This window comes from Aspergillus alliaceus, assembly GCF_009176365.1.
Source record: "Aspergillus alliaceus strain CBS 536.65 unplaced genomic scaffold BDW43scaffold_17, whole genome shotgun sequence".
Classification (NCBI taxonomy): Eukaryota; Fungi; Ascomycota; class Eurotiomycetes; order Eurotiales; family Aspergillaceae; genus Aspergillus; species Aspergillus alliaceus.
In genome coordinates this window covers 91,004-103,517 of record NW_022474700.1, presented here as the reverse complement: position 1 = coordinate 103,517, position 12,514 = coordinate 91,004, and the positions used below count along the sequence as shown (strand labels likewise).

The following is a 12,514-nucleotide window of genomic DNA, read 5'->3' as shown; positions in this document are numbered from 1 at the left end:
CCAATATCCTAGTATGCATCCTTCATTCAGTCAGCCATCTGTTGTCCATTTACCTCCGCGCTAAATCTCGCAAATTGACTATGCTCCCGTAGCCTCTGGCCATATTTCAAGAAAACAAATGGCGTCCCACAGTATACCGTCGCAATTACAGCAATAATGCTGGTAGCGATATTTGACCCGAGCCCCGAATACATCTGATAAGCAAACAGAGGCATGCAACCGGATGCAATGGCACGCAGACAGGCGACCACGGCTAAGCCCGATGACGCATAAATGGTATAAGAGTCAGCAATATAGCCACTTAGCGTATAGGCGAACTCATTCGCGGCAAAACCGATAAGAACGAGGCCGAACATGGGGACGACCCAGTGCGTGTGGACCAATGGGGGGACGGTCCAGCCGAAGATCCAAAGTCCCATAGCGAGTGCGGGGGCCGCGATGGCAAACCCACCAATTTTATCCTCTGGCTTCGAAGTTTTCTGTTGTTGTTGCTTGATAACGTAGTGGTCCCAGAAGCGGATACAGCCGCTGAGGAGGACCCCAGGTAGTAGCGCTAGGAAGGGGAGAGAGGTGGCTCTCTGGCTCCAGCCAAATTGGGAAAAAACCACGGTGAATGATTCGGTGAAAAGGTACAGCATGCCCCAGGCTGACGCGTTCATCACTGCGACGAGGATGATAATGGGCTCTGTGAAGCCCACACGTGCTGGTCGTAGGAGTATTACCTGCAAGAGCTCTCGCTTGCTGTTCACGCCATCCGGGTTACGAATCTCCAGGTCTAAGTCTCCAACTTCGGTCTTTAGTCTGTCGAACTTCTGTGAAAGAAGTGTAGTCGGTCGGGTTTCGCGGACGCCAAAGAGGAGAGAAAACACAACTGCGGTGGCCATAGCAGAGATGTAATAGATCCATCGCCTAGTCATCATGGTCAGTACACATACCGGTGCACAATCTTCTTAGGCAGCTGACGAGGGTGCTAACATACCATCCTATACTACTGACAATATAAGATCCATATATAGGCCCGACACACAAGCCTATCGTGGTGCTGCAGTTCCACAACCAGATAAGCCAAAGTCTTGTCCGGTGAGTATACAAGTCCTCAATACTTCCGGCAAGTACAATTGACGGTACAGCAGACGCGTATCCAGAGAGAAAACGGCCAACGAACATACCTACCGGCGAAGGGACCACACCAACTAACAACGAGGATATGCTGTACACGATCGCCGATAATAAGTAACCCACTCGTCGACCATGTGTTTCGGAGAATGGGGGCATAATCAACCCTCCCAACGCCTGTCCCATCCCATACATGAACTGAAAGCCAGTTAAGGCGACAACCCTGCTCAGGCCGTATTCCTGCATTGTCTCTTCTGCAGCCGAGGCACCAGTTGTGCTGATTACAGTCGTGTAGAATTCCAGGAAGAAAGGAACCATCATGCTGTACAGCTTGTGCTGGACTGGCCAATTACGTGGGAAGAGCTCATGCTCGGTGTCCCATTCTATAATCTTGGAGTCCCTTCGCCGAAGGCCGCTGCGAGCAACTTGTCGGTCGATGCCATCATGCCCCTGCTTCTCTAGATCATCTGCCATGTTTTGCCCAGTATTCCTAGAATATTTGACCTAGAGGAGGCTGACTAAATAATCATATTATGGAAAATTCAATGGGTTGATGGGATTTAAGTATGGCAAAATCTTCCTTGAAAATCCACATAAACGTTCTTGTACATTTGTGAGCTAGGTAGCAATTTGATGACCAGAATGCGTGTAAGAACGCCGGTGGGCCCGGTGACGACACTTCTGGACGATCTGCGGTCTTCCTCGTCGGGGCCTATCTTGTAAACGTCTTTCCGAAAGTGGCATATCTTCCTGTTCTTCGACCCAGCACTGACCGAGAAAGGTAGCTTAGGATGTCTATTTGTACTTATAATTCCCAGAGAGACAGCTTAAAAAGCGCTGGAGGACTTATTGGGTCCATCTAGGGTGAAGGAGGCACAGTGGCATTGTCTTTGTGTCCCGTGGGTAAGGTGCAAAATAGGGTTCAGAGCCGCGCACCAAGGGGAAAGAAGTTCCGCGAATCGTGGTTCTTCTCAGCATGGGGCTAATATACCAAGATCTCTCTTATTAAACAGTAGTTCAGCCCACTTTGCAGATCTTGGTCACTTTCTCTAGGACGTATCAACGTGACGTCAGCTAGCATCATAAGGATAGCATACATTGCTTTCTTCTGCTCACTATATCTCCTTATCAGTGATGCTACGACCAGGACGGAGGGTAGAAAACATACCTAGCGCCAATGGATCACCTGGTTTCGCCGGGGTCGTATGCAGCGGGGTGCAATGGGACTTGGAAAAATTCGAAGCGTAGCTATTGCACTTAGGTACCTCACTCGAGAGGCCCGTCAAAAAATCAACGCTACGGGATACCCTGTTCCCTTTGATTCCTCAAGAGGAATCCACTTCCAGGCCCTGAGGTGTTCTCACGCGAGACAAAAGAAACTTGGCGAAAGCAGCAACCGAAGCAACCGCGTATTTCTGCTACCTTTTGTTCTTGTGCGAGTCTGCATAGTCACAGACACCCTGAAATACCCGTGAACGAAAGGTATTCACGAGACCCGCTGCTTCCATCTCGAAGCAACAAATATTATACTGGTTTGCCAGCTTGTCCCTCTGCTCTGCATCCTTGATAACCTGGTTTCCAGACGCTATGGTGCCGTAATGAACAACAGGTTGATCGATGCTCGAGGCGTTGGCGTCAATTGTCGTTGAGTATCACAGGTTTAGCCACTCTAGACTCCCAAAGACCACTACTTTCAGAGCCCTGCTGTATTTCCTTGAAATTTAAGGCTCATTGGATCCAGAGATGTAGTCTGGAGGGAATGCATAACAACCATTGACTGTGCTAGAGCTCGCCGTGCTCTAACGTCTATATCAGGGTAATTAGGAGAGTATTCACAGCCAATTTGCGAAGGATATCGTTAATTTATGTTGGTTGAATGCAAAGCAGCTCAACCACTAGAAATATCCTCCTAGGATCTTTTTTGGTGGCGTACCAGTCTTCATTCCAATGAAAGTCTTCCATAACAGAACCGACTAGAATAGTAAACTCATTCAGTATGAATTTGAAACAGCTCTTATCCTTAACAAACACATATAATAAGTTAAGGTCAAACTATACCGGAGTATCCTACAGCGAGTACATACTGACTTATTAATAAATAATAATACATTCGTACTTAATTCTACTATTGCGATAGCTCTCGCAACTCTCCAGATATAGTGTATTATCCCACGCTTCAGGATCTATCACTAAGCAAATAGAGGCGCTCGGAACATCAAAACCAACACCCAATCAGAACATGTCATTTTCACGCGTCAATCAACTAGCCAAGGCCCTCTAAGGCGGCAGGAACCGCTATGGAGGCCCAAATCCCCCGTGGTGGTGGCCTACCGAGCGCGTCGAGGTGGTTACCCCTAAGGGAGATGCCACCACCATCCCCAGCACCGGCCCACCAGTGGTCCCAGTGGCCCCAGTGGACCTTAGGGATACTGTTTGACCTGGAAGCACTAGCAAGGCTGCTAGAAAGCAGTGATTCTAGCAGGACTCTGCTCAGGGCCTCAAGTAGGACCAGCACCTGCAGCAACCGAAGCAGGCAGAAGCGTGCGGAGAGAAACCGGGGACCATCAGGCCTAGGCCTAGAGTTTAGAGGCGAACTATATGAGCAAATATAAAGCGCTAGGAGCTATACTAAGATATCAAGAGTTGGAACGCCAATTAGAACGAGAGGCACAACAGGCCTACATCAACCAACTAGTAGAGGCCCAGACAGCCCAGCAACGCGTCCGTGAACAACAGTATGAGGCCCGAATTAAGGTTCTAGAGAAGAAGGTTCAACAGTTTTAACAAGTCTAAGTAACTTAGGCAGCTTCCTTAGCATTTCTAATACCATTGGCAGTGCAAAAAAGCACCCAAAGCAATACTATCTCAGGGCCCCCAGAGCCCCGAGATCTCTAAAGCCAGCCGGCAATGTTTTCCACGTATAAACCATATAGCAGAGCCGCACCTAAGACTACAAGACCCAGCAGACCTAAAGCCATATTCACAGATATTATAGCCCTAATAAACACTAATCCTGGAAGACAGGGCTGGGAGATGGTCACTAAAAAACGCTATTAAAAGACTCTTAAGACCCAGATCTAGATAATACTATCACCTCAGCCAAAACCTAGAAAGTGGACCCCCTGGAGGCCTGCAGGTTAATACTCAGGCAAGAAGGTGGCCTAGAGATACCTAAGACAGAATACAATCATATTATTCTAAAGATTAATATTGCCCTTATAGAGCCAGGGTACCACTATCTCCTTCCTGCTATCTGTTGCGCCTGTTGCACTTGGATATTCCTTGAACGGCTGGGCGGAGGAAGGCTGCAAGGGCGACATGATCTTCTCGTATGAAATTGATGGCAAGACCGGGGGATGCAAATAGATAAAACACATGGTTCCCATCAAGTCCGTTATGAGAACTGGTAAGCCCGAGGGTCAAATGTTAGTCTCGCAAAATGGCGATTGCTCCAGCTGGTCGGCGGTGTACCTCACCGATGACACCAAATGCGTGAACACTCCCACGCAGTTTGAGAGCTACAATGTGAGTCAAGTCATTCATCCCCGGGGCTACTGAATCGGTTAACCAATTCTTTAGGTTTGGTAAAATGGCATGTCATACTTTTGTCGAAACAGGCTCTTCGTACTTAGGTCGTTTGGGATCTCATGCATCCTTAGAAATGAGGACTATGCAGAAGTGTGTTTGGATTTTTACGGGCAGTTGACGGGAGCTCACTACCTTGGTGCATACCTACTGTTTATTAGCTTGCAACTACGATGCTTACATTTGCTTCCTCTTACATTCATACTAAGCTCAAATATAGAGAACTTAGGCTTCCATTCGACTCAACATCTGGGTCCCTACAAGCCATATTAAATATATGCATTGTGAACGGCTAATGACAACATCCGTACAGCAACGCCTGTAACGTCTCGACCGGATACTACTTATATAGCTCAGGCGGCGGTTAGGATATCTGTGTAAAGGCAGACCCAATTGGTGGACATATACCGGACTTGCGAATAAATAACTTTCCCTCTTCAATCGCTAGATTTCTATAGTTGACTCACCTGATATACAACTTTTTACTTCTAGGTCATTCAGGATAGCCAGGTTCTGGATACCTGGAGCCAACCACGAAATGCAGGGTAAGTGGTTTGAATAAGGTGGCCATAAGAAACAACTACGCATTAGCGTTAGACCCATGTCCATATATCTTGTTGTTGATTCACTGATGATCTACCCCTGGTCCTCTGTACGCTTTTATTAAACATTAAAGCCCTGCGCTACTCTGTATTACACAAGCAAATAAGTCTTACACTATGTCTCTTATGTCGTTTTCAAGTTCGGATGGTAAAACGCAGCCCATGCGTATTTAAGGACCGTTCCGCTTATGTAACATCATTAAAGCCGATTTGGACGAATTAGGGAAATTCCTAGAAAACGCTCATTTACCCTAAGCACGTTGCATTCCTTCAGAGAGGCCGACCTATATTTATCCCATCACGGGTAAAAAAGGTAAAATGGTTTGGAGCAAATGATAGGACAGATGACAGCTTATGGCGAGGCCGCTTCAGACTTTTGTTGTGCTGTGTGTTTATAACCACGTTGACCGATGTCTAAAGAATAGATATTCTACTGATCGCAACCTAGAAGGCTATGGATGAACCACACAAATCTTTGATCGACTGGGAGCTCCAACACAACATAGAGTGCATACATAAAGGGGGCTTGCGTGTCAAGGAGCAGGAAAGGTGCTCATATACAATCAAACTATTCTTCTAATGGTTAAGACTAAGGAAAGATTAACCCGAAATCAAGCAAACGGCAGTGCTTTGGTCTCGAATGCTGCGTAGTGCAGAACCGGTTATGAACTTTCACCCGAAACACACCCACCTAAACGAATCAGATCGATTCAGACCCGAGCTTTCGTTATCCACCCATAAGCTAAGATTTTAGCGGCCACCGTAGCACTGGGGGCGTGGTTTCGTATGATTAAAGGATCCTGTAGACCATTTTTTGTTCTATTCACAGCGCGTGTTCTCTCTTGCTATCTTCAATCTCCGGCCTCTCTGTACCTTGCGCAGACCGATATTAATTCTTAGGTCTCTCGACATGGTTTCATACGATCCGCCGTATGGGTTCCCTCTTCGAAGGAATGGAACCTGTCTTTCCAGCGAGACTAGCTGTGGCCATACCTGGGGCGGCTTCTATGCGTGCTGTCCGGGCGATTCGGTTTGCCCCGGGGCTACAGAATCAATTCTGAACAATGTCTGCTGTCCAACTGAGTCGGACTGTACTGCGCCGCTCCACTCCACACCACATTGTGCCAATGAGACTGGGATACTGTTTAACCATACTGGCTACTTTTGCTGCTTGCCTGGACAGACAGGATTTTGGACGGATAGCCCCCAGGACGCCGTTGGCTGCTCAGACGGTTCTCCTACTGAGCGAGGGGAAACAATCTTGAATACAAAGACTCAGAGTCAGTAACGACCTCTTGTTAAGTGGACTGGGCTTGGCTTCTGACAGAACTCAAAATCTCCAGGTTTCTCCTCTACTCCATTATCCACCGCAACAGCCTCGGCTTCTACGAAATCCACATCCCCGACATCAACAAGCTCAATACCCGCCGTAGCAACCACTTCAGCATCCGATTCGTCTAGTAGCTCTTCTTCCGGTGATCACGCCGGGGCCATTGCAGGAGGTGTTGTCGGTGGTGTCGTAGGAGCCGCGTTGATCGTTGCGCTGGTTTGGTTCTTCATCCGTGGGAGAAAACGATCTCAGCAGCCTTCTGGAGAAGGGGCCGCTCCGATCCCCAGCAGCTACTACGAAGCACCGTTACCACCCACAGAACTTGAAGCGCGAAAGATACCCTATGAGCTGGAAAGCCGCACAGATCAACCACTTCATGAGCTCCCGTCAGAAAGGTACTAAACTGACTTGGTTTCTGTCATCGCTGAGATGGCCGCTACGAGTATAGGATCAGATACGAAGCTCTCCGCGTCTTCAGTAATTTACTTAATACCCATAAAGAAAAGCGCCTAGCCTTCAGTCCAGGGAATCAACTCCTCTCCTCGATAAAGAAATATGGGGATTGAATGGACTTTTGGCAGCAAGGAGCAGTCCTTCATTTCACAAATTTCTCGATGATCCTTCTTCGCCAAACTGAGGGCGTGGGGGCGAGGTTCGACTATTGGCCCCTGAGACATTCTTCTCCACTGCGCGACCGACAATCCCAATCTCTTTGGGATAAACCCTAACTTGCGTGGAGTGATGAACGCGAATCAGCGCCTTCGACCACCAGTGGGCTAAGAACACCATGTCAGCCATGAACATCCTAGTGAAAGCATCGGCATGCCTGAAGACTGGTTTTTTTTTTTTTTTCATTAATTCTGCTGTGTGCTCGGACTCCCTACTCCTCTTTACTCTTATGTCAATGATACGAGTGGATCATGCTTGTCCTGTCCCTAACGACAGTGTGCTTCTGTCTGTCGTGCTAATACTATATCATACGATGTCGGCGTGAGAGCCTTGTCGGAATCGGCAATGTCTCGAGAGTTGGCTAAGCTAGTGGACATCGCGTGGGCGGAGCTCGGCGGGGCTCAAGAGGTGCTTGGGTTTTATGTGCTATATTTTCATTGCTTTGGCGGCGCTGCTACGATGACCTTAGCGTGCATGGTCGATTGGTGATATTCCCCGGTCGGATACAAATCCTCTCATTTGATCTTCACCAATATCATCACCGTCGACACCTCCGAGGCCTGCTATTGGATTCTAGCGTAGTCGTCTCGCAATATTTATAGTCTAATAACACTAATCTAGTCTCAAATACTGAGATGCTGTTTTCGTCGCACATCAGGTGGAGATACCGTGGCTGCAGACTTCGAGCGGGCACTTGTAATCTAGCAGGCAGAAAAGCAACAATGGCAATAGATGCTTGTTCCCATTTGTAGAACTTGGTCTTATTGTGGTGTCTGGGCAATTTCAATCGCGCAATGATACAGGTAACCAATCAGCGGCGTCATAGAGAAGACCAAGGATTGAGAACATACTTGGTTATCGTGCAACTTCTCTTCGCCACCATGCGGCGAGAAACGGGCAAGCTCTGGCAACAGTGTATACTTCCAACAGTTCGACCTTTCGGGTCTAGCTGATACAGTGCCAATTCGAGCTGATGGAGGTATCACAATCCCTTTTTTATTCTATATTGTGGAGTACCTAGTGTCGTTTTAGCTCCGACGACAAAGGAACCAACGGCAGTCTCACTTTGATAGTGGTCCTTGGTTCTTGAGAAAGAATCATTGTCATCATGACTCGCTTCGACTTTTGTCGCTCTTGCGGCTAACACGTTAGATTGCCCGCCATTGCAGCGTACAATGTTGATCCCAACTCAGTATCTGTATCGGGACTCTCCAGCGGTGGGTATATGGCGGTGCAGCTCAGCTTGGTGTTGCGTTTCCGACACCCTTCAAAGCCGGTTTTGGGGTCTTTGCCGGAGGCCCCTTTGACTGTGCTCGCGACCAGTCCTTCTATAAATGCATGTACAACATGACCCATTCCCAAAGCAACAGAAAACACGAAAGCCTGGAGTGGAGTCGAAATTGACCCCCTGTGACCAATCTGTTACATCGCAAAATCAACATGGAAACCAGAACGGCAGATTCAGCCATCGGGTCCAAGCGTAATGCACCAACTTAGGGAACATCTATAGGTATAATAGTGTGGGTGTAGTTTTGCAATAGATGCACAGTAATCTAGGCCTCGCAATTCTGGCCAACTCTCGGGGGGAATTGTTTCATTCGATCGAGGTGGCTCCTATGATGCCCCTGGAATGGATAGCACGGGATATATGTATATCCCTGGAGCATGCAAGTAAGGGTCCATGACCTTGCAAATAGCATGTAGCTCTTCATGGGTGCGATCAGAGCCACAAATAGATTGCACTCAAGTTTGTTGAGCATACGGGATATACTATGTGAGCTGGTAAGTACGTACTTGTTTTTTATTACTACCGTACTATTGACCTTTGGCTCTTTTCATTTTGGGTTTGCGGGCACAAATAATATCGTCGTTCTCTTCCTGCAGATAGTCCCAGAGTACCAGCTGCGTGCCGCTTGGGGAGGAACGACGCTTGTCAACATCCATGCATGCTGGGACCTTGTTGGTCCACATGGTAATAACACCAACCAAAAGGGAGGCAGGTAGATCCGTTCCTTTGTCCCGGAAGTATCTTATCTCGTATGCTCACCTGTTGCAGGACTCCAAATGTCTGCGATCGTATATCAGATAAACCAAATTATAGGTGGCTATAAAGCCAGCAACATGGGTAGCACGGCTAGAAATCTCGCTCTCACGTTGTCCGCCGTAAGGCCGCCACCTGGTTAGATCGAAGCTTCAATTCAACCCTCTCGATTGGAAGGCTGTGGTCAATTCAGCCCCCGGGAGCAACTACAGAGATGTAATACGAGCCCCCAACGCATGCTAGGAAGGCCAGTCCGTATGGGTACTCTCAACACCACTATCAGAAACTGTAGCTTCTGTATATCCCGGGCATCACACCGTATCGTCCGAATCAGTACCTTTGGGCATGCGAGCGGGAGCTACCGATTCAGCCACTTGCTTATTTATCTATTCCGCTGATTCGCCAAAACCCCTGCAGCTCCCGCTTAATAAAAGCACTTATCCCTCGGATCTATAATGACTTCGATATGATTTCTCGCTCTGATTCGATACGAGGACGCTGCCTGATTCCGAGCCCTTAAGGGCATGAGTCATGTGGCCCATACTACCTTATCATCACATCCACTCTATGCCCCTCTTCTCTTCCAGACAATTCCCAAGGAACGATAATAAGAATTCATCCCTCTCGATCAGGAAAACCACAATGGTAATACTCAAACAGTGCCCAACCCAACCCCGGGTGTTATCAGTAACGACCTCATCATCCCACAACTTCTCCAAAAACGCCGTCTCCTCCATCAATCTCATCTCCGGGTATGGCATCGAAGGCGACTGCCACGCGGGCACAACCGTCCAGCACCGCTCTCGCCTACATATAAAACCGCCCCCAGCAAACCTCCGACAAGTACACCTCATCCCGACAGAAATACTGACTCAGGTCAGTTCTACGATGTCATCTGACATGAAGAACCGGCTGATGGCACCCGGTGCTCTGGGCCAAAATATAACTACAGAGGGAATCGATTTGTTAGGACTGGGAGTTGGGACCGAGCTGCATTTTGTGGACGATAACTCGGGCGGTGAGGATGAAGCAGTTCTTGTTGTTACCGGGCTTCGGAATCCGTGTCCTCAAATTGATAAGTTTCAGGCTGGATTAAAGGAGCGGTTCTTGGTCCGGGATGGGAATCGTCGGATTGTTGGGCGATTGGCGGGGGTTATGGCTACGGTGAAGCAAGGGGGGATTATCAAGCCTGGGATGAGGGCTGTTGTTTTTGAGCCTGAGCGATTTGTTGCGTTGGAAGCTGTGTGACTGTTCTTTGATGATGTTTTACTGTGGCGTAGACTTGTGCTTGGGAGAGGATAACTTACTTACTATGCTGGTTCCGTCTGATCTGTTTGTGTTTGCGTTTGCGCGGCTGATGGCATCATCGTTTTCTACAAAGATATCAAACTCGATTATATGCTACTCATTATCAATCAATGTGCATACTGTGGCATATCTGAAGTTTTTCAAAATGTTTCCTACAAGCGACTATCCAAGAGAACAAATAAATATAAAAGAAGATTATCTCCTTGATAAGAATTCCACATAGCCGGGATCCCGCATGCCGAGCAGCCGCTAATGCAACCCCATCGCATGTATTATTCAAAAACACTCCGATGATGTTTCGAATCTTCTCAGAAAGAGTACTATTCAACCTTCATCCAATTTTATAATGGGTTTCTATCCCCAGAATTGGAGAATATACTGGCAATGGTTCCATATCACGCACTGACGTCATACATTTAGGTGTTTATATTGGCAAGGACGACGTTTTCGGCCAATTGCTAGACTGAGTTTAGCCACTAGTCAAGATTTCTTGCAATATTATGAGGCTATTGTCTCGCTACAATGGTCTAGACATTCGGAGACTGCTTACTCCTGGCAAGACTTATCATATGACAGGTTTCATACAACCTGGAGGCTGCTTGTTTACTGGCTTGACCCAAAAAACACAGCTAGCAGGGTTACATTATACATAACTTTAAATGGCTCTGTTACCCAATGCATCGTTAACTTCGACAACGAACTATGTCTCAGAGTGTATTACGTAGCAGTCCGATCATGGTCCTTTAGGCACCTTATAATGTCATCATCTATAAAAGACGTCATGGTGAACAGAATGCAGTCCGTAAGCACGAAAAATAAGCATAAATAGAACGCTCTTTTCGATCAGATTGCACCATCTTTCAGGTCAATCGCGCCATTCTTAACTGCATTAAACCAGATTTCTTCCTTCTTCCTAGTTAAAAACTCATCCCAGCCACGTGGTAACGTCCCTTCACAATGAAGTTCTCCACAATTCTCGTTGCAACTGCCACTCTCCTTTCCGGGGCAAGTGCCGCAATTCCTTATGAAGAAGTGCACTCTACCCATATCTGCTGGAAAGCGTGCTTTCCACAAAAGCCCCACTGTCCTCACGGATGGGTAAGCGGATAAAGTCTCCATTCCATTTGGTCCTTTAATAGATGCTAATACTAGAAAAATAGCATGACAAGAAGTTTGGGGTAAGACCTAAATTCCTTCGAAAACCTGCCCGCGGTAAATATGCTAACAAGAGACGGTAGCACTGCTGGACCTGCTGCAAGGATACACACTCGGATATGGACGAACAGTATGATTTCTATTGGGAGGCTTAGGTTAATAGATTATTTCAATCTCGCTGGTGTGATTGAAGCCTGGCGACAACTGTGATAGTCTAGGGTTAAGGGTTCACGGCTATTAGGGAGAAAGTTGAGACTTAGGTAGTTGTAATGGTCTCCGTCTAAATCAAGATATAGCATGGTCTTTTTGGGTCTCGCAGTACCCTGTAAGCCCTTCTCATGGATTGATTAAGAAATTATACATTCCTTACTCACCACCTCACGAAGCGAGTGGTCGAGGAAAATATTGGCTAAATGTGTGCTGAATAAGAAATGAGTGTTCCTACTATAATAGGATTGCGGACAATAGAGACATTCATAATCAAACCGAACAACCATCCCCTAAGTCCTCTTTATGCATCTATTCAACGTAGATTTAACCAGATCCTTGATATAAAGACAAGTATCAACCCAAAAAAAAGATACAGGTCCTCAAGACGGGGCGTAGGAGGCACTCCATCATCTGTGATCGATGTCAACTGTATACTTGACTAATCCCGGCTTTGTTCTGGACCGCAAGGATAAGCTCCCTCCTCGTGACTATCACCGT

At 47.3% G+C, this 12,514-nt stretch overlaps 4 protein-coding genes across 4 annotated transcripts; 3 read left to right on the top strand and 1 right to left on the bottom strand.

Annotated features, from left to right (window-relative positions):
• Positions 1-26: 26 nt before the first annotated feature.
• On the bottom strand, positions 27-1,590 carry BDW43DRAFT_318887 (major facilitator superfamily domain-containing protein; the record flags this gene model as incomplete). Its single annotated transcript, XM_032048779.1, has 2 exons — positions 27-909; positions 980-1,590. The coding sequence occupies 2 exons, from the start codon at positions 1,588-1,590 to the stop codon at positions 27-29; spliced, it is 1,494 nt and encodes a 497-aa protein (XP_031901110.1).
• Positions 1,591-6,213: 4,623 nt separating this feature from the next.
• BDW43DRAFT_318885 (uncharacterized protein) lies at positions 6,214-7,240 on the top strand (the record flags this gene model as incomplete). Its single annotated transcript, XM_032048778.1, has 2 exons — positions 6,214-6,583; positions 6,737-7,240. 2 exons carry the CDS (start codon positions 6,214-6,216, stop codon positions 7,033-7,035), a joined length of 669 nt encoding a protein of 222 aa, XP_031901109.1. The 3' UTR covers positions 7,036-7,240.
• A 2,589-nt stretch (positions 7,241-9,829) lies between these two features.
• On the top strand, positions 9,830-10,910 carry BDW43DRAFT_273711 (MOSC domain-containing protein). The gene has a single exon (XM_032041652.1). It carries the CDS (start codon positions 9,875-9,877, stop codon positions 10,589-10,591), a length of 717 nt encoding a protein of 238 aa, XP_031901108.1. The 5' UTR covers positions 9,830-9,874; the 3' UTR covers positions 10,592-10,910.
• A 698-nt stretch (positions 10,911-11,608) lies between these two features.
• On the top strand, positions 11,609-11,961 carry BDW43DRAFT_310297 (uncharacterized protein; the record flags this gene model as incomplete). Its single annotated transcript, XM_032046898.1, has 3 exons — positions 11,609-11,749; positions 11,812-11,829; positions 11,890-11,961. 3 exons carry the CDS (start codon positions 11,609-11,611, stop codon positions 11,959-11,961), a joined length of 231 nt encoding a protein of 76 aa, XP_031901107.1.
• Between the last annotated feature and the right edge of the window lie 553 nt (positions 11,962-12,514).